This window comes from Patiria miniata, unplaced genomic scaffold (genome assembly GCF_015706575.1).
Source record: "Patiria miniata isolate m_02_andy unplaced genomic scaffold, ASM1570657v1 HiC_scaffold_17, whole genome shotgun sequence".
NCBI lineage: Eukaryota > Metazoa > Echinodermata > Asteroidea > Valvatida > Asterinidae > Patiria > Patiria miniata.
Genome location: NW_024037055.1, coordinates 314,984 through 341,255, shown reverse-complemented (window position 1 = coordinate 341,255; position 26,272 = coordinate 314,984). Strand labels below are relative to the sequence as shown.

The following is a 26,272-nucleotide window of genomic DNA, read 5'->3' as shown; positions in this document are numbered from 1 at the left end:
ATTAGAAATATGGCCATGATCTTATTTGGGTACCGTTTGTTTACATTGTCTTCTCGAGTTTCAATTTTTCCTATCACATCTACAGTCATGACTTCAAAATCATAATCAGAATCACAATCTTCAGTATCTTCATCTAGTGCATGAACTCTTGTCTTTCCTTTTACTCCATGTTTGGGCACTCTTTTTGGCACCCATTTTTGACTAGAACTTGCACCTTGTTGCCTGCATTTTTGCGAGAAATGTTCGCTTTTCCACAGGTAGTACACGTCTTTCCATACGCAGGGCATTGAGTTTTCACTAACTCATGTTTTCTACCACAATATCTGCAGTTGTTTGTGAACTCTTTCTTTGTAGTGGTTCTTTGCTTTTGTTTTACAGCATTAACCTCTACAGACTCATCTGTTTTAGTCATTTTCATGGCTTGCATGTGTGTAGTTGCCTCTGTTGCTTTACACTGCATGACACATTTATCCAGATTTAGGCCTGATTCTTGCAGCAAGCGTTTACGCAATGTGTTATCAGTTATACCACATACAATTCTATCTCTAAGGAAATTATCAGAAAGACTTCCAAAATCACAAGTCGATGCTAACTCCCTCAATCTAACCAAATAGTGGTCAAAACGTTTATCAGCTTGTTGAACGCAGTTGTTGAACTGGTATCTCTCATATGTTCGTCTTGCTTTTGCAATGCTCTTCCCAGAGCAAGATTGTTTCCAGTTTTTGTTGTCCTCCTCCGTTTTGTATGGGAGGTTGTGTATATCCAGGGCATCCCTGCCTATGGCAGTGATGAATGTGGCAACCCGAATTTTGTCAGGTTTGTCCACAATGTTAGTAACAATTTCATAGCTGTCCCACAGCTGCCTAACCTTTTTCCAGTTGGCTTTGAGATCACCAGTCACCTGCAATGGAGGTGGAAGTGGTATGTGGGTGGGAGTTAGCACCGTAGTAGTCATGATAGCAACTACAGAACTTTAAGCTACAAATGCTATATAGTATTCGCTATATGGACAATAACACTGGAAGACTAGTAGCAAGTCTAATTCAAACTCAAAGAAACGATCATGGCCATTAAATTTGAGGACAATTATCTCTGAAAATAATGTAAGTGCTAAGGCCAAAAAAAAAGTCTCCGGTTTCTGGTATGCGCGCGCGTCGCCGTAGCCATGCACGTCGGCAAAATGAAAAAGTTTTTTTTTTCAATGAAAGATGATGTCTCAAAACCGCCAAACTCACTAGATTGACTGGAATCCTGCTGCTGCACAATTTTAACGTGTTTTTGGATGGGGTTATGATCGAGAATAAGCTTTATGTGGCCTCTCTGGACTCCCATATATTTGCACTAAGTTTAGTCGGGCACCATTTGCAGTCATCAGCCGACATTTAAAGCAAAAAAACAGGTACAAAAAAACAAGCCGTGTCGCTGCACCACTTTTTTTGCAAGCTCCATACCAGAAACTGGAGACTCTTTTTTTTTGGGCCTAACCTCAGATCTACACAAATGGTAACAGAGAATCTAGTGTCCATTTAATTAGAAGTACCGTCCATAACGTTCATTTTATGCAACCATTCCGCAGCACAATGTACATATCAGCCAGTCGTATAGTTCACTTGAGAATCAAAGTGTTCGTGAGCGTGCGGACGTTCCCCGTTGAGTTAGATGAACGATGGAATCGAAGTTCAGAAAGTCGCCCAAAGTTTGTTGAAACCGTGTCCAAAATCACGAATCTCATGTGTAGAGTGGGGTAGCAGGATGTAACCAATCTGACACCATGTAAATGCACTATTCTATTTTAAGGATGATGCTTGATTCTAGGCGATTATGTTCTCAGGTAACGTTGATCTGGGTTACTTTATTAGCGGCCATTAATGCAAGACCTTCAGACTGGTCGATAGAGGGCGCTAGACCAACTATCGTTACAATGCTTATCCTACTGCCAAGGGTGTAACCTTTGTAATTTCTGAGTTGACTAAAACTAGTAAAGCAGGGAAAGCTCCTGTTAATGTTGTATTAGAGGCTTATCCTCATGACAACTTGCTTTGTGTAATGCGTGTTCTGAAAACTTACCTGCAAAAGACATGCCCACTTAGGAAAGATAAGAGATATTTATTTCTCAGTTATGTTCGACCTCACAAAGTTGTAGGGACTGAGACAATTTCTCGGTGGGTCATGTCCACGCTGACGATGTCAGGCATTGACACAGGGACATTTAAGGCCCATAGTACTCGTGCTGCAGCCTGCAGTGCTGCGTTAAGTCATGGAACACCACTGAACATTATTATGAAATCAGCTGGATGGACACAGTCCGCCACCTTTGCAAAATTTTACACAAAAATGATAGTTTGCCAAAATAAGTTTGTAGAATCGGTTCTCATGACTAAACAATTGTAGAATGGTGGAACACACCAGATTCTGTATTAATATTGTAAGTAAACTGTCCATAGAGACGAGAAACAGAATTGTTTTACGTAAATACCATGCAAAGGAGTGGTTGAGTATTAATTTATTACAACAATTAGTTTCGTAACGTCCATAGAGACGAGAAGCAAAAATGTGTTTAAGTAAATACCATGTAACTGAGTGGTTGCGAAAAGTAGTTTCGTAAAAATGTATGTCCTTCAAACGACTTTTGGAGTAAAGATGAGACCTTTGATGTTTCTTTAACGAATTGTTAAAAAAGCGTTTCGTCAAAAAAGATTGTTTTAGGCGGTAATGATGGGGGCGTCATTGAAGGTGATACTACACATGGACCACGTGTTGGCATACGTTATTCACTGCACAATAGAACAAAGGAAATACAGATTCTTTTCTAGAATTGGTCTTTCAATACTAACATTCGGTATAGAACAAGTTCTCGAATTATGCCTGTAAAAACCAGAAAGCATGCAAATAATTACTTTAAAAGGGATATTTTTATTATCACCATTTTGCACACCCCTTTTTTTACAAATGAGAGAGGCACACAGACCATCGTTCGCGCTCTTCTCAGGGCCCCCTCCACCCCCCCCCCCCCCCCCCCGGATTCCTTATATGCAATGTGTGGGTGACTCGCAGTGTTTTAGTATATTTAAAACATACAGTTGGTGACTTAATTCCTACTTTGTCACAATGTTCTCCACCCCAACCTTGTCCCCATTGCTTACTTTATTTCCAACGTCGTTTCCAATAGTTAGCCCTGGATAGGAAACTTTCTTCCTGTATCCTGATTCGATACTGCAGTTGGCTAGAAATGGATTTATATCGTGTACTTGGTGTTGCTATTCACAACATGCAGAACGTGTTTTCGCGATCATTCGTCCACGCCTTCTTGAAAATATTCATTTTCTTTCCAATTTGTTGATATTAATATGAAATGTGATACTGCATGTTATTTGTCTCGTTAAGATCGTACGTAACAGTTTAATTAAAATAAAACTGTATTTTTGTCATTCATGCCATGCTCGCACTGCGACGAATTGATTCTGTTTTTACCCCAGACACTGCATATAAAAACAAATGCAAATGTAACGCACAGGCAGGCACCAGACTATTCCTCATTTGCATACATGTTCAAAAATCTTGCACATGCAAATGATCCAGTACCAGGGTAAGAGAGCAGGTAGTGGTGGGTGCGTACTGCTCGACACCCTGGGAGCGAGGCTGTCTCCACCCCTGTTCACTATGCTGGATGGGGGAAAAAAAACCACCAAGATTGCCCGTTACAGCTGGATTTTCTGTTAACACCGATTGCCCCCCAGTTTTATAAAATGTGGCCTCGCCTCCAAAAGAGACAAAATTCTGTATTTGTTTTGATTATAGTGATGTAGTATTTCGGTGAGCTATCCAAATGCGAAATGTTCTTCTTGCAATCATTTCTTGCACGTAAAACCACTACCTATTAATGTCAAGGCCCTGCCCATAACAGGGCCAGAAAAAAATGGCATCAAGTACTTTTGAACTTGTTGAGGTGTCTATAAGTGATACGGAGAGTTTCAAAGACTATACCCAAAATGCACATTGGTCCCTACAATCTCAGGCTGTTTGAAACTTTTTACATAAAATGCATACTTTTATGAATGCAGGGATATTTTGTGGGACATTGCAATCCATGAAACCAAACGGGCTGTCCAAATGGAGCATCAACCTCAAGGTTAGTAAAACGGTTGTACATGTATGTTTTTTGTGTGTGTGTGTATGGTGTTTGAGCTTAACACCAATTTGTCGTGTGACAAGGAAAGATCGTAAGCAACCCAGGCACGCAAAAAGCACTTTTGGAGATAATTGAGTTGAAAGGTTTTGTGCTGCCATTTCTAGATTAAAAATCTGTCTTTTGTTAATTACGTCAGAATGACCTAGCCCCTTTAGACAGTTTGTATATCAGAAAAAAGATATTTCCAAGCTCTATCAATTCCTTGAAAAACCCTAATTTGACCCTATTTATCCAAGTGTGTTTGATCGCATGTAAGGTCATATAAAGTTCCTATTTTGTACACAAATGTACATGGACATGAACATACACACTGCCTCAAAGTTGGGCACAATAGTAATTGCGTGATGATGACATCATTAGGGCTGTCCATTTTCTAATAATTGACCTATTGCGGAAGAATGGCGTTAGAATCGTGCCAACGCAGCTTGTGAAATATTGTCCAATTACAGATATACAGATACCAGAACGCGCAACATCTGAAACAAACAAAACTTAGCGTATACAAAATTCAAAGGGTTGTCTAAGGAAGGGGCAGTGGAACCGGGGGGGGGGGGGGGGGGGCGATTTACTCAAGTGCCCCTTTTGCGGACATAAATGTGCCCCCTCTAGATGAAAACAAGAATTGCCCTAAAATTTCGGATAATTTGTTTTCAGTAACCATTTCTCAAAATGGCATAAACAATTCTGATATTAACGAGGAATATGAAAACCAAGCCCCAAAATCCTTACAATGCGCCCTGAAAATGGCCGGTTTTGAAGAGCGCCCCCTATTTTGGAAGATGTTACCAGGCCCCCCCCCCCCCCCCCCCCCCACTATTTGATTTTACGGAGACCAAGTGTCCGGTGAAAAAAATGTGTCAACATTTCAGCACGGATGTGCAAGTGCCCCTTTTTGGTGATGCCCCCCCCCCCCAGTTTCAAAACCGTTCCACCACCGCTGGTTATAGGTGATAGTCATTTAGTATTCAATTATTCAAAACTGTACTTGACAAATATTTGAATATTCAAAACTTGCCAATCAAGTTTAACATACACCAGGATGCAGCTGCCTTCCTCGTTGTTCAAAAGTTGCATTCAAAGCATGCTTTCTATTTATTTCGGACAATACTTCTCCGAGGGTTTTCTTCTAAATGGTATTTGGTATGAACTTGCAACTTTCAACATATATCGACCCTCATCCCTAGCAGTGCATATTACTCTGGCGTCATGATGAAGTCATCGGGTGTCAAATAACAAGCGTTTTTTGTTGAAAAAATGACAATCCTTTCACCTTTCACTAATAACAAAAGAATCAATCGTGTTCCAACTTTGTAACCAGATAGACCATTAATTGATGAACTTTTTTTGTTGTGTACGTGAACTCGCTTTACCTTTACTTCCGGGTCAATTGGAAGGTCAAAGTTAAGTGAATTTAAAATGCAGACAAAGCCTCAAAATCAAAAGGAACCGAATTTCTTCCAAACAATTTACGGGATTATGATAAAACCTGGTATGGATTTGAACCCCGTCCGAAGATGTAAAAAAAAATCTGACATCATCATGACGTCATCATGTATCAAATTACAAACAATTTAAGGACAACATTTGTGAAAATAGTTTCAGCTGTATCTTTAGAACTAAATAGAGTATTGTGTTCCTTTTTGCGTGAGGCTGTAAATGATGCCTCGGGCAACAACTCCAATTCCCGGGCACAAACCGTTTGACTTTCACTTCCGGTGTTACTGGAAGTGCAATATAAATTAAAAATAACACATTCCAACTTTGAACCCAATCGAACCTGTAGTTCCTGTAATACGGACCTATAAAATATGTATTTTTACGATGACGTCATATGTCGTGTGATGACGTCATCATGACGTCACTTTAATTTTCATCTTTAACACATCCCGGTCTAGGCACATACCAACATTCAACCCAATCGGGCCTGTAGTTCTGGAGATAAAGGCCAGTAAAAGATGCAATTGTTCTTATGATGTCACAGGTCACATGATGACGTCATCATAACGTCACTTAAATTTTCATCTGTAACACATCCCAATCTAGGAACATACATGTATCAACTTTCAACCCAATCGGACCTGTAGCTCTGGAGATATAGCCAAATCTGTCAGATCTAGCCGAATTCTGCCAGAAAATGGTCACAACAGAAAAATCGCATATAATGTGACGTCACGTGACTCATGATGACGTCACGATGATGTCAATGTTCGGGGCACATCTTCAGATGCTGGTCTAAGTGTGAGCTGAGTATAAAGGCAATCGGATTAATTTAAGTGCCCAAAGTGCCAGTGACAAAAATACATGTACAAATGCTATGGGCTTGGGCTGAAAAAAGAAAAAAAAAGACTAGAGCTGTATGTCTGTTTGCAAACAGAACACAGGGCTTTTTCGCATTTTACAAATATTTGTTTCGTTTGTCCTTTTGCAGTCACTTTTCAGAGTGCTTCATGCAGTTAAAGGTTGATCAAAACGCTTAGAATAATCTTAAAGTATACTTTTATCAAATGATGTCACTTGCCCTGCAATGACGTCATCCTTAAGACCCTTCTCAATGCACATTCTGTCATTGTGATTTTGGTTTGAACCAAGTTTAATGTCAATCCGATGAAAGAAAGTGGGCAATTTGTGGAAGCAGAATAAATTATAAATATCTAAAAATTATAAAAACCAAACGATGACGTCATCGTGACGTCACTTTAAACTTTGTATACTAGTACCATTATTTACCTACCCACTAGGTTTCATGACAGTCAGACCTTTTCTTATATTTATTTTGAAAAATCACATTTTTATGACGTCATAATGATGTCAGATATTTTTTTCAAAATGTTGTGCAAATACTTTTTACCTAACAGACCAAATACACAAAGAATTTTGAATTTTGCATGTTACGTTCATGAGATATAGCTAAAAGGTCAAAAACTTCAAATATTCATATAAAATCTCCGGATGACGTCATCATGGCGTCACCTAATTTGTTTTTACCTTTAACACATCCTGGTCTAGCCACATACCAAGTTTCAACACAATCAGACTTAGGCCTACAGTTCTGTAGATATAGGACTTCATATTATGCACGTAAATTTTCAAAAATCAATAAAAAAAATTAGGTGATGACGTCATCATGACGTCATAGTCTTGGCATATTTTTGGATGAGGGTTTTCCTTGTCTGTAACATTGATGACGATTCCAGATCGCCAAGTGGTGGCTTGAAAACGTGTACAAAGTCAATGGGCTAACACGTGTACAAAGTTATTATACGTCCCTGACTATGCGCATGCATGAACATAAAATCTGTTAAAGTTAGCCGAAAATCGGCTAAAACGGTCACTGTGATGTGGACAGGATTTGACCTCGGCAACACGTGCTCTGCAGGCTGACTGACATACGATGTATGTGCGTAGCGTGTTTTAGAGCAGAGGTATTGTCAGCCTGAAGTTTTAAGCGTGCGCAGGGCATGTCCGAGTTCGCTTATTGCCTCGAAGCTTTGAAATGTTTTAGACCTACCCTTAAATCGACAATTAAAGTAAAAACTAACATAAAAACTGCCATGGTTGATTTTTCAGGAATTTTCAAATGAAAAAGGGACTTTTTATTATAACTTCCGGTCTGAAGACGTCATTCGCCTAAAACTTCGCACACGTCTCAAGTGGGTCAAGGTCATCATATACACCAATATTCAGGCGATTCCAACAAACTTCGCCACAGACATCTATTCAAAATACATTTTTGCAAATGTTCAACCTGTCGCTAGAGGGCGCTCGAAGATTGCATGACGTCATCGGTAGATGATTTGAAGAATACCCTTCCCCCTCGGACATGATCGTTCGGCCAATGACAGTTCCGTCCAACGCAACAATGCTATTGGGCAATGCTATTGGGCTGCATGTCGACCTTCTTCTTGGTACCTAAGAAGGAGACTGGCGTATGGCACCTGATCTTAAATTTAATGCCCCTCAACAAGTTTATAATAATAATAATAATAATCGGCATTGAAGAACGCCCTTTTTAGTAAACTAAATCACGGCGCTTACAGTATTATTATTACCCCAGATCATTGGGCCAATTAAACATTCCAAATACCATCTCAGCTCCCTGGGCAGTATACAGCTCGATGCTGCCTGTTAAGCGCAACCAAGCTAAATCAATCACATAACCATCTCTGCCCTCACAGGTACCCATTTACTCCTGGGTGGAGAGAAGCAATGAGTGACAAAGTGCCTTGCCCAAGGGCACATGCACCATAACCCCTGGCTGGACTCGACACCAGCATGGGGAGACATGGGGAGCCAGCCTAGACCTAAAGGACGCATACTTACACATCCCCATCAGGCAGGACCATTGGAGATTCCTCCATTTCCAGTACGAGGATGTCCAATACGAGTATTTGGTGCTCCCATTCGGCCTGTCCACCTCACCCCGAGTCTTCACGCGAATAGTGAAAACAGTCGGGCCATGCTACGAAAACACGGGGTGATGAATTTCATGTACCTCGATGACTGACTCATCATGGGTCAATCTCAGGCGGCCACGTTAGTAGCACTCAAACTGACATGGCGTCTTGCGTCAGACCTCGGGTTTATCATCAACACCGAGAAGTCCCACCCACGCCCGTCCCAATTCCCAATCTTTCTAGGAGCCTCACTCTACCTCAAGAATGGATTGGCCAATCCTACGGAGGAACGGATTGTGAACCTTCAGCAGTGTGTATATCTGTTTCTCCCGATGACCATGGCCCCAGCGCAAGCTTGGCTCAGGTTGCTCGTCCTTATGGCCAGTATGGTGGACGTTGTGAATATTTGCAGGCTAAGGATGCGCCCCATCCAACTACACCTGCTGTCGTTTTATCGTCCCAGTCTTCACCACATACATCATCTGGTGCCGACCACACATTGGCTAGTACCACACCTCCGTTGGTGGCTCGACAGTGCCAACCTTATGGAGGGGCGCGCTTTTCACAATCCCAAACCGTCAGTGACCATCACAACAGACGTGTGACTTTCTGGCTTGGGGCCATCCTCCACCCGCGCCAAGTGGCGGGTCGGTTGGGCCCAGAAGACTACTCAAAGCACATAACCATACTGGAGATGCTGGCAGTCAACAGTGCTATTGTGCTAAGGAAAGCGCACCCTTCAATGCAAATGGTTTGGTCCAAACGTACTTTGTCATGCAGGAACACTGCACACACTGAAGATGAATGCAGTGACTTGTCAACATTGTAAATTCGATCATCGGTATACTTTAAGTTTGCCCTTTCATTGCAAGCAATAGCATAAATACATGTACTTATCGAACTTCCAAAACGACCATTTCAGTTTGGTTCGGGTTCGGTTCGGAATGTAGCACTACTGCTGATGTCTCAAAACCTATAGTGAAAACCAATGCAGTTAGTTGTTTTCCTCTAAAGCATCGAATTTGAAAACTAAAGGTTAAAAGGTAAAAAACAAAATGGAAAACATACCTTTATCCCAGCCATTTCTCTCCCTTTTCCTGGCTTCTCTTCTCTGTGATGGTGTCAATTTTATACAGTTCTCCATTTATAATTTTACATTTTCTGTGGATCCCGTGATGTTCGTTATAGCAGCGTTCCACTGAATTCATCAGCTATTAAGTGATTTCAGCAAACTTTGCTGCACGTCTCAACTGATTACTCATTTTAAACATTTTTCAACCTGCCGTTCAAGGACATTCAAACATTTTAAACGTCACCTGTAATTTTTAGGTGAAGTACAACTTAGCCAGAGCCTAACATTGTTGAAAGCATTTCCCATCTTTTCCACTTTCAAATTGTAGCCCTAACAGTCCTTAATCCTCCAATATTAATATGATTTTGCACACCCCCTAGAAGAGTTGGGGATAAGGCACTTCTGGTGTGGACTGGCTGGAAGGGTCACGTGATTCAGCACACATAAGATGATATAAAGATCCTGGATTATTCTATCAATTTATGCAAAAGTCAAGTTCAGGTTTCTCACGGTTCATTTTTTGTGGATTTTCAAAGATTACATCTGTTAAACTTTAAATGCTTGTAATTTGATGTGTGATGAAGTCATATAACACTTCTATGAGTTCACTGTGGGTCTGAGACTGTACCAAGTTTCATCAAAATTGAAGTACATGAATGTTGAAGGTCAAAAGTGGCACCCAGAATGTACCTGAACAAAGTCTATTGGATTTGTGGGCACAAGAAGAAGAAAAAGAAAAGATCGGAACAAAAACAATTCTTTTTCGCTAAAGGTGAAAAAGCCAAAAAAACAAGAACCAAGGCCCCCAAAAAACAAGAACCAAGGCTTTTCTGCTGATTTTGGCAGGTTTTGCGGAAACAGCCAAAAAGATGTGAAGGGCAGTCCTTTGCAGCACATCAAAGACAGTTGCATTTTTAATAATAACAAATAGCTTGTTGATATTTCTTCGACAACTGCAACTGTCTTTGCTAGGTTTCAGAATCATTAGGCCTAAGGCATTAGACTGAAAGTTGTAGGAGAATTTGAAAATGATCAGTTTTTCTTTGTTTATGACATTCAATGTGATTTTTATATTTTCAAAAATTCTTTTAACTTTATGATTAATGCATCCTCTCTGAAGTACTTTTCAGCTCGCAAATTTGAACTGGTGACTTCATCAAACAAGAAGTAACGTGTACATGTAAATAAAATGTGTGCCGAAATTTATCATATCCCAACGGATGCTCTTTTTCACATGTAATCAAATGGTTCCCTTTGAAAAAACTGAATTTTATGATGCTCTGTTGTTACATAAAAATATTCACAACATTACTGGCCAATATATGTATGTGTAATAAGATAGTTGCCTTCCCTGATCACCCTGCTTTTGTTACTCAACAAACGGGAATCTCTATTTGTGTTTGGTTCAGTGCAATTTCTCCCAGAAAACCTAAAATAAAAACTGTAAGACTGTATGGTACAATTTTAGCCTTTATAAGGGGTGTATAATTTCCACCAAATTTCTCTCCATCTTTCCTAATTGTGTCTGTTTTTTTTAATGTCATTCTTAACTATAGTTAAGTATGACAAATTGTTGCAAGGTAACAGGACAGGAAAAATTGTTACTCTTTTGATCCTAAGCTTTTAAAATGACCCACACGGGCCTGAGGGTTGTTAACTGTGATGACTATGCACATAATAGATTTTCACCAATATCATCATAGATTTGTGCTGGAACAATTTTGGGAGGGGTGTTAGTGTTTATATATTGAATCAAAATATGTACTCTGTTTGTTAAAATTTGTTTGCTTGATGGTAATTGCATTAATTGCTGTTAAACGAAGCTTGGTTAATATTTTCAGGGAAAAAAGAAGGAACGCAAGCTGGAGTAGAGGCAACTATTGTCATAATGGGAAGTAAAAGTGCGGTGAGTAAACAAGTGAACATTGTTAAACTATTCCTTTATCTCCTAAGGCCCCCCCTTCCAAAGTTCTACTTCCAATTACTTGCCTTTCAAAAATAGAATCGGTAGGTAGGAATTTTTATTCTTATTTGTTTTGCCCAATTTTATTTTTTTGCTCTGATTGCATGGGGTATTCAATTAAATGCAAATTTCAGCCTGAACTATTTCCATTTCCATTCAAAAACTATACAAAATAATGTCCACAAAAAGTGATTAAACTTACCTTGATTATTGTCAAAATATTTACGGGAAATAATTCTTAAAAATTAATGGAAATTCCATTACAGAAAACATCTCACCTCTGTTTACCTACATTTGCATATCAGCATGCATGCGCACAAACATTCGCTGAAAAGAATAGCGCCCAAGCCTCACCCTCAGCGCCCACATGTCCCGCAAATAGCCGTGTTACACAAAGACGACTCCTAGTTTTGTTCAGGGACGCTTTAGTGTGAACATCGTGTGAATTACAAACAAACACTAACTGTACTCGCTGTGCTCATTACAATGGTGGACATAAACGCCAAGACGAAACTGAAAACGGTTACTACTACTACCAGCTCAAGGATAGTAACAGTCCTGCGGTAGCTTTTAACAATTGAGCACTGCACATGCGCTCAACCCCCATCGCGTGAGACTGACGCGCGCGTACGCAACACAGTTGCTAGGGATGCGTGCGTGCAGGCGCGTAAGGAAGTTTTAAAACGACATCATACAGCAGTGCAGTATATACTGAGGATGTTTACGACGAAAGCGTAGATCTACGATTTATTTTCTTTGAAACACTTCACCCACCGACATATTTACCTTTCCTAAACCAAGCATCTTTGTAATTCCGGACACAAGGAATGTGTAAACGAGATTTCAGCTTCCTCCATCAGGTAAAGATATGAAAATATTGTTGTAATTTGTTTCGCTACGGCAGCAGTTTCTGTTGAGTTTACGTCGTTATAGCTGTAGTGTTAAGCTAAAATATGGCCCATGAACATGAACACAAAAAAGTCTGGAAATATCGCCGGAAAAAATCACAAAATTGGAGCATTTTAACTGTTTATTTCGTTATAAAGGTATTTATTAATGGGAATAACAGTGTGAGAATCCTCCTTACACTGTTATTCCCTTAATATAAGATGACAGCCTTTCCATTAGCAGCACTCGACCGGCTAAGGGTAAGCTTTTTAGTTTTTCCATTCTATCTGGCAGTGGGTTGGTCCTCTACTACTTTGTACTAGTACTAATGAGCATGTTCATAATACAAGCTCATATGTATCTATGCTGAAGCTAACTTTGGATAGTATGTTGCAACCTGATGCCACTTTTAGTTTGATATCATTTACAAGATTGTAAAAAAAAAAAAATCTTAATTTTCCTTAGACTTGTACTCAAATGTTACCGGCGTCTGGATGCTGCATTCTTTCCTGTTCCATCCCAATAAATATGATTGTGTTGGGCAGGCGCGTACGCAGGGGGGGTGTTTTGGCTGTTAAACACCCCCCTTTGCCATGTAAAAATATGGAGGGAAAAGAGAGTTATGTGACCGAGCGCGGAACAATTACAAATTATGTGCATGTTCTCAACTTTAAGCTTTGAATACAGAAGACACTTTATAAGAGCAAGAGTATATAGGCCTATATGTATTTGAAACAAATGAAACAAAATATCCCCTCAATTTTAACAACTTCTGCTAAAAAATCAGGGGCAAGTGGCCAGGAAACGCCTCAGATTGCACCACAGAGTATCTACGATCCGAAATTTCCCGGGGCCCTTAACCCTAAAGGGGCCGGGGGGAGGGGCGGAATCCGCCCCCCCCTCAACATTTTCCGTGATAGCCTCTAAAAAAAATATTTCGCGACCCGAGCTGTTATGACTTTTTAGCCTCGAGCTTTGAGCATCTTTTGATACAAAAAACATAAAAATCGGACCACGGGTTGCCGCGTAACGAAAATTTTCCGGCGCTACGCGCCGTGAAAACTGAATTTTCGCATATACGTCGTGTACACAGAGCAAAATTGCCATTCGTACATATGAATAATTAATTAGCCATAATTCCAAAACCCTTTGACCTATAGTCATGAAATTTCTTGGGTATGTTTAGGAAGAGTTGCTCTATGCATGTGCCGAGTTTCAAAATTGTTCGTCTCTCGATGGCCGAGATCTTAGGGGGGGGGCGGAATCCGCCCCCCCCCCCCCCCCCCCCCCCCCCCCCCGGCTGAGAGATGGTCAAAATTACCCGGCCCCTTTAGGGTTAAGCGGGCCCCGGACCCCACGCCGTAAGTGCTTCGCGCTCCGCACTCGTATTAGTCCTCCGGCCAAATTCCCTCTATGCTAATTTCACCCTAGCGGTGCCCCCACCTTATTTGTACCTTCAGCAGCGAATGGCTGAGGCTCGGACTACAAGTGGCCTAAATCCCTTTCCAAAATAGAAAATTGTGAAAAAAATACGGAGATGGAACATGGTTCTCAACTTTGAGTACATAACAAACTTTATAAAGAACAAAAAAAATAACAAATTTAAAGGGAATTTTCGATGTTTAAAACTTTTTCTAAACGGTGGAAGTAGCCAGGAATCGCCTCAGATTGCACCACAGAGCATCTACGATTCGAAATTTTCACGGGGCCCTAAAGCGGGCCCCGGACCCCACGCCGTAGGGGCTTCGCGCTGCGCGCTCGCAGGTCCTGGACCCTTCATTACAATTCTAGGCCCCCCCCCCCCCCCGGACAAATGGCAGTCTGAATCCGCCCCTGTGACCAGAGCGCATTTGTATCCTGTATCTGGAGTTTGGCCTTAGGGGTGGGGGCGGCTTACACAAAGAATTAGATTCCCAACGGATGAGAATCATGAGATCCAGGGACGAAGCTGAGTAATTTTAGCCAATTACAAGAACAGATCCTAGCACTTCCGCAGCCCGTGTCACTTTTCTTGAATTATTATGATTATTTTTGTAATGCTGTTGAGGGAGGGGACTGCCCACATTGACCCCTTTACTCATGTTCATCATATACTCTAAAGACACAGAACATGTTGGGTTTTTTTCTCGATTTACTATGTTTGGCGCCAACACAAACTCCCGACTTTTATTTTAGCATTAAGTTTAGCCCACTGATACTATCTTTTATTTCTGGCGCCAACACAATATTTACCATCTTCATTTCTAGCGTCATAAATGATGACATCCAATTTTGAAACCCCCCCCTTGAAAAAATCCTGCGTACGCCACTGGTGTTGGGGAATGTCTTGAATGAGGATTCCTTCCACAGATTCCTTGATAATCTATCACTTGAATAATTTGCTTAGCTGGCCTGTTTATATTCATCAGCCTGTTGGGATGATTTGTTGATTATTACAATAGACCAAGGATTACTGCCTTCCATACTGCACTCCTCTTCCATATGCCACGGGGCCTTCACAGAATATTCTTTCTTTTGTCTGGTGCCCTTGTAAGTTGCAAATATATCTTTCTTAACTGATGCAGTTTTTATTGGAGATTTTATCATTCTGCTTTATTGTCCAGATTGTTGGAATTGCATTGGGACTTGTTGGAAATTTCCAGCTGTATGGCATTCTTGTCTTGGATGAATGTTTCTTTTGCATAATGTTAGGTTAAATGGCAAGACTATGGTGCAGGATTCCATACTTTGAGATCAGTTGCATGTAATCCTCATCAGTGCTTAGCATGAATGTACATCTTCTACGTAGGTCTCCAACCAGGTCTCAAACCAGGTCTCAAACCAGCATGATTCAACTGAGTGAGATTAGTTTCTTCAGCCAGGAGTTTTGTAGACCGGTCTTTTTCCTTAGCTTACAGCAGAATTTTACATATCTTCACTGCTTCGAGTCTTTAAAACAAGTATTTGTCCTACAGAGTCCGGTCAGAGGTGGTTTTATGTAACTTCATACATAAGGGGTTTGTCAGACACTTCTTTGAAGCATTTTCTGGAATTCTTATCTACCTCGGTTCTCCCTGACCACGAGCTTCTGCCTCAACATACACTTGATTGTTGCTTTGGAGAAGGATATCTTTCCTTAGGGAATGAACTAGATCAGGAAACTTGCAACTGGATCGGGTTTCGGCTTACCCCACCCTTGTTCTCAGTCAGTAGAAGTCTGACATATGGCGGCACATTATCAAACTTTTACATGCAGCAAAGGACTTCAGATGGAAAGGCTTTCTACTTCCCTCCAGTCTCTGAAGACAGGTTGGTTTGCTGCTTCCATCAATCATTGGGATGCTAATGTCCTTCTACAGTACCCATATGTGGGTCATCAGAAGTGGAATTCCGCATACCTACAGGGTTTCGCTACAGACCTTTTGTATTTTCACAGCTCCTAGGGGTCTTTATAAGAATCGCCTATGTTGTGGCAGCATTCCTTTTTACAGCAAAACAGATCAATTTGCTCTTGTACTTAGATGTTGGCTATCACTTGGTGTTGTTTTTCATCTTCAGTATCGAGCTCCTTCACGACAGCTGAACTACCTTGAAACATTTTCCAACTTGGTGTCAGGCATTACTGGGGAACGTTAGACACAACGTGATGGCATTGGAACCTTCTGGCATCTTGATGATAGACCTAGTTCCCTGGTGCATGACACACAGGCGCTCTGTGCAGCCTTTCCTGTGTCTTTCCCATTACACTAAGAGTCATCTCCAAAGGGATTCCAGTAACCCATCTTAGCTATGACCTACTGCACTGATGGCATTTTCAGGACAATGTTACTGCATCTTCTACCATCATAATAGGTACCTCGGACAGGGTTTGAGATTTCATCTGGATGGTCATTTAGTACCAAGCACTTATCCAACCAAAGAGAGCCAATTGCATTCCTTCAACCAGAGCTATTGACAGTGCTCAAAGCCTTGCATTTGCTCATATCCAAAGTCCTAATCAAGCTTGTCTTGGTCCAGACGGACAATTCCACAGTTCAGATGAAGTGTACTTCATGCATCGTCCGGGGAACTCACTCTTTCTCCCTGCCTGGCCACTTCAGAGCACTCAGTTAGCTGTTCCCTCTAATGTTCCACCTGGCCGGAAAGAAAGTATTGAAATCACTTCAACAGAATGATTTATTCTGCCATCAGTATTCAGATTAAGGTCCTCAACATTCTCAGAATGCTACCGGTACTTGCACCTATCTACATGTATTTGCATCCCTTCCAGGCTACCAGATTCCAATTCCAGCCTTTCGCCAAGTTTATGGTCCTCTGGTCTAGAAGAATCTTTCAGCTTCAAGCAACAGGAATTCATGCATTTGATAGACTCATACATGTAGCTCCTTTTTGGCCACAGCAGCCATAATCCCTTTACTTCTGGACCACCTTGGTCTCACAACAATCATTCTACACCCAGACACAGCCACTCTGCATCTTTGCGCCTGGATGCTATCATTATCTGAAAGCTACAGTCTTTAGAGTCAGAAGCAGATTTGATTCCCCATGGGTTTGATAGTAGCTGCTAATCCCCGATCTGCATCTGCACCGTCATTTGGGATTTTGCTGACAATCTACTGTCCAGGGTTTCCGATGAGTCATAATTGTAGTCCTCTTTCAGAATTTCAATGATAGATCTACAGTTTCCTCAAAATCACTCTGATGCATGACAGGTTTATCAGTTGACCTCCAACTGTGAAGTACCGGTAGATAGGCCTGCCATCTTTGGATTCGAGTACCGTCATTGGGTCACTCGCCTAAGCCCCGTTTGGAACCAACAGGTACATTAAAGCTCTCCTTTCTGCCAGCTTGCGTAACCCATATTCTTACTGGCTGCTGCAGTAGCTTGCCTTAAGAAGGGAACTTCACTAATTTACGAGGTCATAGCCATTGGCACATGACCGCATTTACTTTATTCTATAGGTGAAGTTCAACACATGGAATAAATCATCTTATTTTTAGACCAGATATTTCCGGCCAAGTTGACATCCTTTTCATTAGTAGCAGAGGATATGGTGGTGCCCCATTCGAGCTCACCAAAAAGGGGCCCTTGCAAACCCATGCTGAAATGTCGACACGTTTTTTTCACCGGACACTTGGCCTCCATAAAATCAAATAGAGGGAGGGGGGGGGGGGGCTGGTACCATCTTCCAACATAGGGGGCACTCTTCAAAACCAATGATTATATGCTAAATATGCATTATGTGCCCATTTTCAGGCCGTATTGTATGGGTTTTGGATTTGGTTTTCATATTCCTCGTTTATATCAAAAATATCTATACCATTATTGGGATATGGTTACTTGTAAGAAATAGTAAGATACTTTAAGGGCATTTTTGTTGTATCTTGAGGGGGCACTTTACTGTTCGAGTGGGCACATTTATGGCCGCAAAAGGGGCACTTGGGAAAATCTGGGGGGGCAAATGCCCCCCCCTCCCCCCCCCCCAGCCCCCCCCCCCCCCCCCCCCCCCCCCCCCCCCCCCCCCCCCCCCCCCCCCCCCCCGGTTCCGCCGCCCCTGCCCTTGAGGGACGCCAAAATGGATATGGCTCTCATCTGAGTCGGCCCCTGCAACGGTGACATAACTCCTTCTACCGATATTTTTGAAGTAGGAGGCACACCACTTGAGAGCAGTATGTGTTATGCTAAACCAGTTTTTCAGGCGACGCAGCATAATGCCATGATCAAGAGTGTCAAATGCAGCAGACGAATCAAGCATTACTAAGAACATAGCATTATTATTGTCAAGAGTTTTCAAAATATCATTTTGAACACAAAACAATGTGCAGTCTCTATGCTGTGGCCAGCTTTGTAGGTGGACTGAAGGGGATCGGCAAGGGAATGAGTGTTGATGTGTTGCTTGAGTTGCAGGCAGACGACCTTTTCGATGAGCTTAGCGAGGTAGCGAAGGTTGGACACTGGCCAGTAGTTCCAAAGTTCATCTTTATCAAGAGAAGGCTTCTTTAAGATCAGCATGATCATACCGACACAAAGTGCCTCAGGAAAATTCCGAGATGAGAGGGAAGCGTTCACAATTTAAGTCAATGTTGGAAGTAGGATTTTGATGTGCTGTTTGAGAAGCCAGGTTGGGATGGGATCTAACTGGCAGGACTTTGTGGCAGTCTGACTTATGAGTTCACCAAGATCTTTCTCAGAAATGGGATAAAATTCTGATATGTTGTACTCTGGGTGGAGAGTTGTATCTTCAGTTGAAGGGGACTGTACAGGAAGGTCATCTATGAGCGCACGAATGTTTTTGACTTATTCAAAGAAAAAGTTGCTGAAATCGTTGGCAAGGGTACAGGGTGTGTCTGATATTGCCGGTGTATGTCGGGGTGCAGCCATCAACTCGTTACGTATCATCTAGCAAGCAGTCATTGGCCGAGTTTGGGCGAGTTGTTCATGACACGGGTATATCATTCTTGAAAACCCCGACGGATAGGTGGTGTGAGATCCTTTCAAAGTCCATGTATGCAGTGTTCGTGGGTTCGTGTTCCCGCCATTCGAGTGCGAGAACAATAAAAAAATACTCACGTCAAGCACAGACCGCCCGTACTCGGACAGCCATTGCATGAGAAATGTTTCTGACTGTGTCCACAGAGGACGCGGTTTCTTATGTGCATGGCGTGGCGGGAACCAGTCATCGCTGCATCGAGTGTTTTCATATCGTCACTGTGACATCGAATTGCAAACTAGTTAAATTACAAAGCAAAGTTGTAAAAACAACAGAGGTTTCTTTTAAAAAATAGCGAATGTAAGTAGGCAAACAAATAAATACGAGGATTTTTGACACAAAAGGGTTGTTGAGAGGTGTTTTGTGAAGACAGAAAAGACAACGTGAATGTTTTTTTGGCTTTTTCGCAACTTTTGCGAAAAAGCCTTTCTTTTTGTTCTGATTTTTTTCTTTCTTCCTCTTCTTCCTTTACTTCTTTTTTGCACAAAATCCCGTAGACTTTGTACAAGTTTTTCTACACGCCACTTTTGGCCTTAAAACAATTCCGATTTACTTCAAACCTGGCACATACTTAGAACATCACCTGCAGATGTATGCCGAATCATTACGTCATGCTGATGCATCACGCGATTTATTATAGAATTTTGAATATTTAAATGTTCCCATAAACTTTGTACACAGAAATTTTTAAAAAATTGTCGATTTTCAAAAGGCATTTTCGACTCTTTGCCAGTAATTCATTTACACCACTCTTTGTCCATGCAAAGACCCTAATTCAAACAACATTGTGTAATGATGACATCATGATGACGTCATCCGGTGTTTATTTATAGGCAATTAAATTGTGACACTTTTAATATTTAAAAATGCATAAGAAATCAACCGTACGCGTCCGCAGCATTCTGTTGCCGGCAAGTGGTAGAGTAGGTTGAGGTCTTTATTTCATTCAGTGTGCGTGCGATCACGTGACCCTTGCTTCCGGTCGAAAAAGGCCAAAACTGGTGAAAGTGGTTATAGATATGAACTTGCTTTCAACGGTGTTAGTCTCTTTGCTGATAGTATTCTTCAAATCATCTACCGATGACGTCATGCAATCTTTGAGCGCCCTCTAGCGACAGGTTAAAAATTTTCAAAAATGTATTTTGAATAGATGTATGTGGGGAAGTTTGTAGGAATCGCCTAAATATTGGTGTATATGCTGACCTTAAGACGTGTGCGAAGACACTTAAAACGTGTACAAAGTTTTAGGCGTATGACGTCATCAGACCGGAAGTTCTGTTGAAAAGACCTTTCCTTTTTCAAAAATTGCTAACAAATCAATTCCTACAGATATAATCTTGAATTGCCCATTAAATGATAGCCTAAACATTTGCCTCACACAGTTGACGCAACGTCGGCAAAAAATGCCGACTCATCCAAAGCAAGCATAAACCGCAAGTGTGTGTGTGTGTATACATTGACCAGATTCGGCATCGCCTGCTTCCCATACACCACACACGCACGTAGTCGTGAGGGCGCGGACCGACCAAGCACCACATTGTCAACTCATGAATATTAATTTCCCTGGTTGAACAACTCGCCAATAAGATAGAGGTGCTGCAAGACGTTATTCTGGTTGTTACAAAACTTGAGTGAAACTTGGCCCTGGAAAGGACTTAAAAGTTTGTCGTTTAAATTTTTGTTTACTCGGGAGGGGGGGGGGAATTAAATTCATTAATTTGGGGTGTAAAGATAATGAAATTGAAGATTTCTATTTTAAACGTATTATTCCTTTTCTAGTAGTATTTAACATGGCATGCATTGTAATTGTTGCTGTATCGAATTTGCATTGACCAAGAGGAGGGGGGGGGGGGCCCAGATCTCTGCTATCCAGCGACAATAAATTATGAAACTCGGTAGATACACAGAAAAACTTATCATTAACATACCCATGAAATTTCATGACTATAGGTCAAAGGGTTTTGGAATTACGGCTAATTAAATATCCATATGCACAAATGGTAATTCTGTTTTGTGTGCACTACATATATGGGGAAATTCAGTTTCCACGTCGCGCAGCGCTGGAACAACTTTGCTGCGCGGCAACCCCTAGTCCGCAATTTATATTTTTATATCAAAAGATTTAAAGCTAAAAAGTCAGAACAGCTCGGGACCGATCGACGCCTATGGTTGGCACCATGCTTCAGAGTGACAGACTTTACATGTACCGGTATTAAATTGTATACGTAGGGCCTACATGACTTGCCTACATGTACATGCTGTAAAGTGTCAGTTGGTGAAATCAATAATTCTGAGAGAGACCCTAAAACCGTTAAAAACTATTCTCTGTGCGTGGATGTGTGTGTGGGTAGGCCTTTATGTGTTTTATGACACACTGTGGTACTTTCGTAAGCCCCTGATTATTTTCTTAAGCCCTAGGCACAGTGCCTACTGTGCCTATTGGGTAATCCGGGCCTGTTGACCAGATACCCCTAGAAAACTTGATGGCTGAATGGTTTAGATATTGCATGAACAAGTTTTTAGTTACCTTTAATACTTAATAAGCTGAACTTTTTCCTTTAATTGTCTAGGGAAAAACATCTGTTATTCTGAGATTTCTGGAGAAAGAGGAACACCCAAAGCCAACAACTGCTTTGGAATACACGTTTGGGAGAAAAGCCAAAGGACACAACATGGTAATTTATCTATCCTGTATGCACATGTACATGTATTTAGCCAATCCATACTTTCAAATGCAAGATTTTAGATTAATTTTCTTCAGAAGTAATCTGTATCTTTAATCATATCAGAGACAGAACGGGGGGGGGGGGGGGGGGGGGGGGGGTTACGGAAATGTTCTCAAATAAGGCCATTTTTCACTTGTGAGATCCCTTCCCAAATATGAGTGCCAGCAATTCAAAAGCTCCCATGGCATAAAACTTTTGCGTGGCATACGTGTTTCACTCTTCAAAACCTTGTGCACGTAGAATTAGTGCAGATAGAGTAATTACAGCTCGTTTGCTACGGATGCAATATGAATAAATTGAATGAAAAACCTGAAAAAGAACACTTCTGCCTTGACGCGCCATGGATGCTATAACATTTACACAAATCAAGTTGGAGAATGCAAGCAACTGCATGCATGAAACTCCCTAACGTATCACTCATCATCAGTCTTTTACAAAAACCCCACTAGTGGCACGACACACACGGCCTACCGGACGTTCTTAAACCGTAGTGTGGATTAACTAGCAGATTAACGTCTGCACAATGATAATATTATTGGCAGCTTTCTTCCGGATTTACTAAGATTGAGTAATTGAAAAATTGTATTTCAAATCATACTTGTTGCAAAGATATTGACAATAATTCTTTTCGACGTAACAAGGTTGATGCTCATCGTATCTGTGTTCTTGTGCTAACACTGTTGTATTGTGTTGTAACACTGTTGCCAATTTTCTCCCATAGGAATGTGTACATTTCTGTAGGGACTGACGAAAAATGTTTTGGGTAACTGTAGAGTAAGCCAACATGGCTATGTTGTGTAGCACCCTCTTGTGTTCACCACGTTATGCACATGTGATACCTTGCCATGTAACTTGCCATCTTGGAATAAACACATTGCACAGTCTTCCCATAAAACCTTCTCTTGTTACATTACTACATGGTGGCAGCAGTCTCTGAACCAGCAAAATGCCTTCTAATCCACCCCAAGCAGCAAGCCAGCCACAAGTAACAACTCATCTCCCACTACAATGGAAATTTGATGGTGGAAATGGACTGAATCAAAGTGAGTTGTGGCCAATGTGGATTAAGCGCTTTGAACCCTATCGGATAGCATCAGGCCTGTCTCAAAATCAACAAAGGGAACAGGTGAGCACTTTGCTCTATGCTATGGGTGATTGTGCCAATGACATACTAATAATTCTAAGACTCAATGAAGAAACTGCAACATATGATGAAGTCACTCAGGCACTAAATAAACATTATGAAGGCCGCCGTAATGTCATTGTAGAAAGGGCTTGTTTTAACACACGAAAGCAACAGCCAGGGGAACCTATCGATGCTTTCATTCAGGACCTGTACCATCTAGCTGACCACTGTGCATATGCGGAACTGAAAGACAGTCTCATAAGAGATAGAATGGTCGTAGGGGTGTCAGATTAGAAATTGTCGGATCATCTCCAGTCCAAATCTGACCACACCCTTGACAAAGCAGTCCAGGTATGCCGCCGGGCGGAATCACGAAAACTAAACCAAGATGTGGTGAGAGGTGAAATAAACTCACCTTCACAAGTCGATCACCTCCGGTTGTCATCTGCATCCCACATGGGAACGAGTAGAACCGGACAAAGTCAACGCCAAAATGCACAGTCATCTGCCACACCCATCCAGGGAAGTTCATGCCCATGGTGTGGGTAAGAATGACATACTCGTGCTCACTGCCCTGCCAAAGACTCAATTTGCTCGAGCTGTCACAAAAGGGGACATTACAAATGTGTCTGCCGCAGTTCAAAAGTTCACGAGGTGCAGGATCTGCTTGATGATGACTCGGACTTACCATTCCTTGGTGAAGTCTCCAGCAACAAAGACTACTGGACAGCCGAGATATCCTTCAATGGACACAAAACATGCTTCAAGTTAGACACTGGGGCAACAGTTTCTAAGGTCACTGAGCTCGATGCCAATAGTGGATTCTGGCAACTTCCACTGGACGATCAGTCAAAATTGCTCACGATACTGTTGGATACTGTTTCAACAGGCTTCCCTTTGGCATATGCTCTGCACCAGAAATATTCGGACAATGTCTGGTATTCTGGTGGGCCTCGAGGGAGTAATCTGCCACATGGACGATGTACTCATCCACAGTACATCTCAAGCTGTAAATGATCACAGGGTGAGAGCAGCCCTACAATGACTGCAAGAGGCAGGACTAACACTCAATAGCAAGTGTGAGTTTACAAGGAACACAATCAAGTTCCTTGGCCACATTGTAGATGCATCTGGTCTCCTCGCAGATACCCAGAAGACAGCAGCCATTGCCCAGTTCCCCACACCCACAAACATTACAGAGCTACAACGGTTTATGGGCATGGTGTATCAGCTTGGGAAATTCATCACTGGACTAGCAGATCTCAATGAACCACTATTTCAGCAACTAAAGGATACACTTGTTTCCTCCGTGATCCTCGTTACTATGATACAAACCGCCCAACAATCATCGCAGGCGATGCTTCCATGACAGGTATCGGTGCAGTTCTGCTCCAAATTCAAGATGACTGCAATCGCCGCCCTGTGTGCTATGCATTGAGATCGCTGAGCGACACAGAGAATTGCTATTCAGTCATAGAAAAGGAAGCACTCGCGACAACCTGGGCATGTGAGAAATTCTCAGAATACGTACTCGGATTACAATCCACAGTGGAAACTGATCTCAAGCCCCTAGTGCCGCTTTTGAGCATGACTGAACTGTCAAAAATGCCACCACGCACTTTTATGGTTTCGTCTCTGACTAATGAGATTCAACCCACAAATCATGTATGTACCTGGCAAACATCAGACAACAGCTGATGCACTTTCACGAGCTCCAGTCGGGATCCCTGAGAAATCCGACATAGCGTTTATCGTGGACACAGACAACTTTGTTGACTTTGTTGACTTTGTTGTCAACACACTTCCTGCCTCCTCACAACGTCTTTTTGAAATCAGCCAAGCTCACAAGGCAAATGAGGAATGTTCCCAAATCAGACTGTACTGCCTAACAGGTTAGCCAGCATACATGCCCTACAACTCGCTACTTCGCCTGTTCCAGCATTTCGGGAATGTCTACCTCCTAGTCATCGACTACTTTTCTTCACTGGATAGAAGTCAAACAACTCAACGAGCAAACCTCACACAGCGTAATAGCAGCACTGAAACCCATCTTTGCAGTGCATAGCATACCCGATATTGTCATGTCTGACAATGGTCCCCAGTTCAATGCTGAGACTTTCCAACAGTTTGCAGCAACGTATGGATTTGTGCACACCACAAGCTCGCCGCGATATCCACAAGCAAATGGGGAGGCTGAGAGAGCAGTTTGTATTGCAAAAGCACTCCTCAAGAAAAACACTGATCCGTACCTTGCCCTTCTCACATATAGGTCAACCCCACTTCAAAATGGCCTATCTCCAAGTGAATTACTGATGAGAGGCATCTACGCACACAACTTCCTGTTCTGCCAAGCACTCTGAAATCAAAGGTGCAAGATGAGGATCTTGACAAAGTCCGTACCAGAGAGGATGCCTACAGATCAACTCAACAAATGACATTCAACAAGAGACTCAAAGCACCTGAACTGCCCACTCTACAGCCAGGCGATCTGGTCAGGATTCGAGACCAAAACCGCGAGGGCAAAGTTGTTGAGAAATCCCAATCACCACGATCCTATGTAGTTCAAACAGATCAGGGCATTGTGCGAGGCAACTGAAGTGCCGTAATCAATACACCCAATGCACCAATAGAGAGTCCACCCATGAGCGAGAGAGCAGAAACACCCGTTTCGCCTCAGACAACCCCCAAACACTCGGCTAATTACTGAAACTCTGGACACTCCGCGTATTGATACCCCAATCAAAAACACGTTCAGGGCGTACAGTAAAACCCCCTGCCCGTTTGGACTTGTAAACTAATGGACACTCCGACTGTGGACTCCTATCCATTGTTTTACCTTATATAATCAACTGTTAGTTGCATGTTCTGCTAGTTTTAAAAAAAAAAAAAAAAAACTAGAGCTTCGCGTTTGTTGTTACAAACGCAGAGTGGTCGGGTAGACAACTATTTTATGAAACACTGTCCAGTTAAGTTTTTTTTATGTAACAACATGTACAAAGGATAACAATAATTTAAACTGTCTCATAAAATTAATCATTTTGTTTAAAAATGTTTCTTTTAGGCCCCCCCAAAAAGTCTCCGGTTTCTGGTATGCGCGCACGTCGCCGTAGCCATGCGCGTCGGCAAAATGGAAAAGTGTTTTTTTTTCAATGAAAGATGAAGTCTCAAAACTGCCAAACTCACTGGTTTGACTGGAATTGTGCTTCTGCACAATTTTAAAGCGGTTTTTAGATTGGGTTATGGTCGAGAAAAAGCTTTATGTGGCCTCTCTGGACTCCCATATATTTGCACTAAGTTTAGCCGGGCACTATTTGCAGTCATCAGCCGACATTTGAAGCAAAAAAATCAGGTAAAAAAAAAAAAAAGCCGCATCGCCACACCACTTTTTGGGCAAGCTCCATACCAGAAACCGGAGCCTTTTTTTTGGGCCTTAGGTAGTGATCA

The 26,272-nt window shown here is 41.8% G+C and overlaps 1 protein-coding gene across 3 annotated transcripts in view; it reads left to right on the top strand.

The window, feature by feature from the left end:
• LOC119723308 (cytoplasmic dynein 2 light intermediate chain 1-like) overlaps window positions 1-25,912 on the top strand; it is a 67,484-nt gene extending 41,572 nt beyond the window's left edge. Inside the window, exons 2-5 of one of the 3 annotated variants that reach the window (XM_038193858.1) lie at window positions 4,062-4,129; window positions 11,497-11,561; window positions 21,547-21,651; window positions 25,098-25,912. In XM_038193858.1, the coding sequence (XP_038049786.1) occupies window positions 4,062-4,129; window positions 11,497-11,561; window positions 21,547-21,651; window positions 25,098-25,133 (274 nt within the window). In that variant the 3' untranslated portion in view covers window positions 25,134-25,912. The other 2 variants (XM_038193857.1, XM_038193859.1) reach the window with 2 other exon arrangements.
• The last annotated feature ends 360 nt before the right edge of the window (window positions 25,913-26,272 follow it).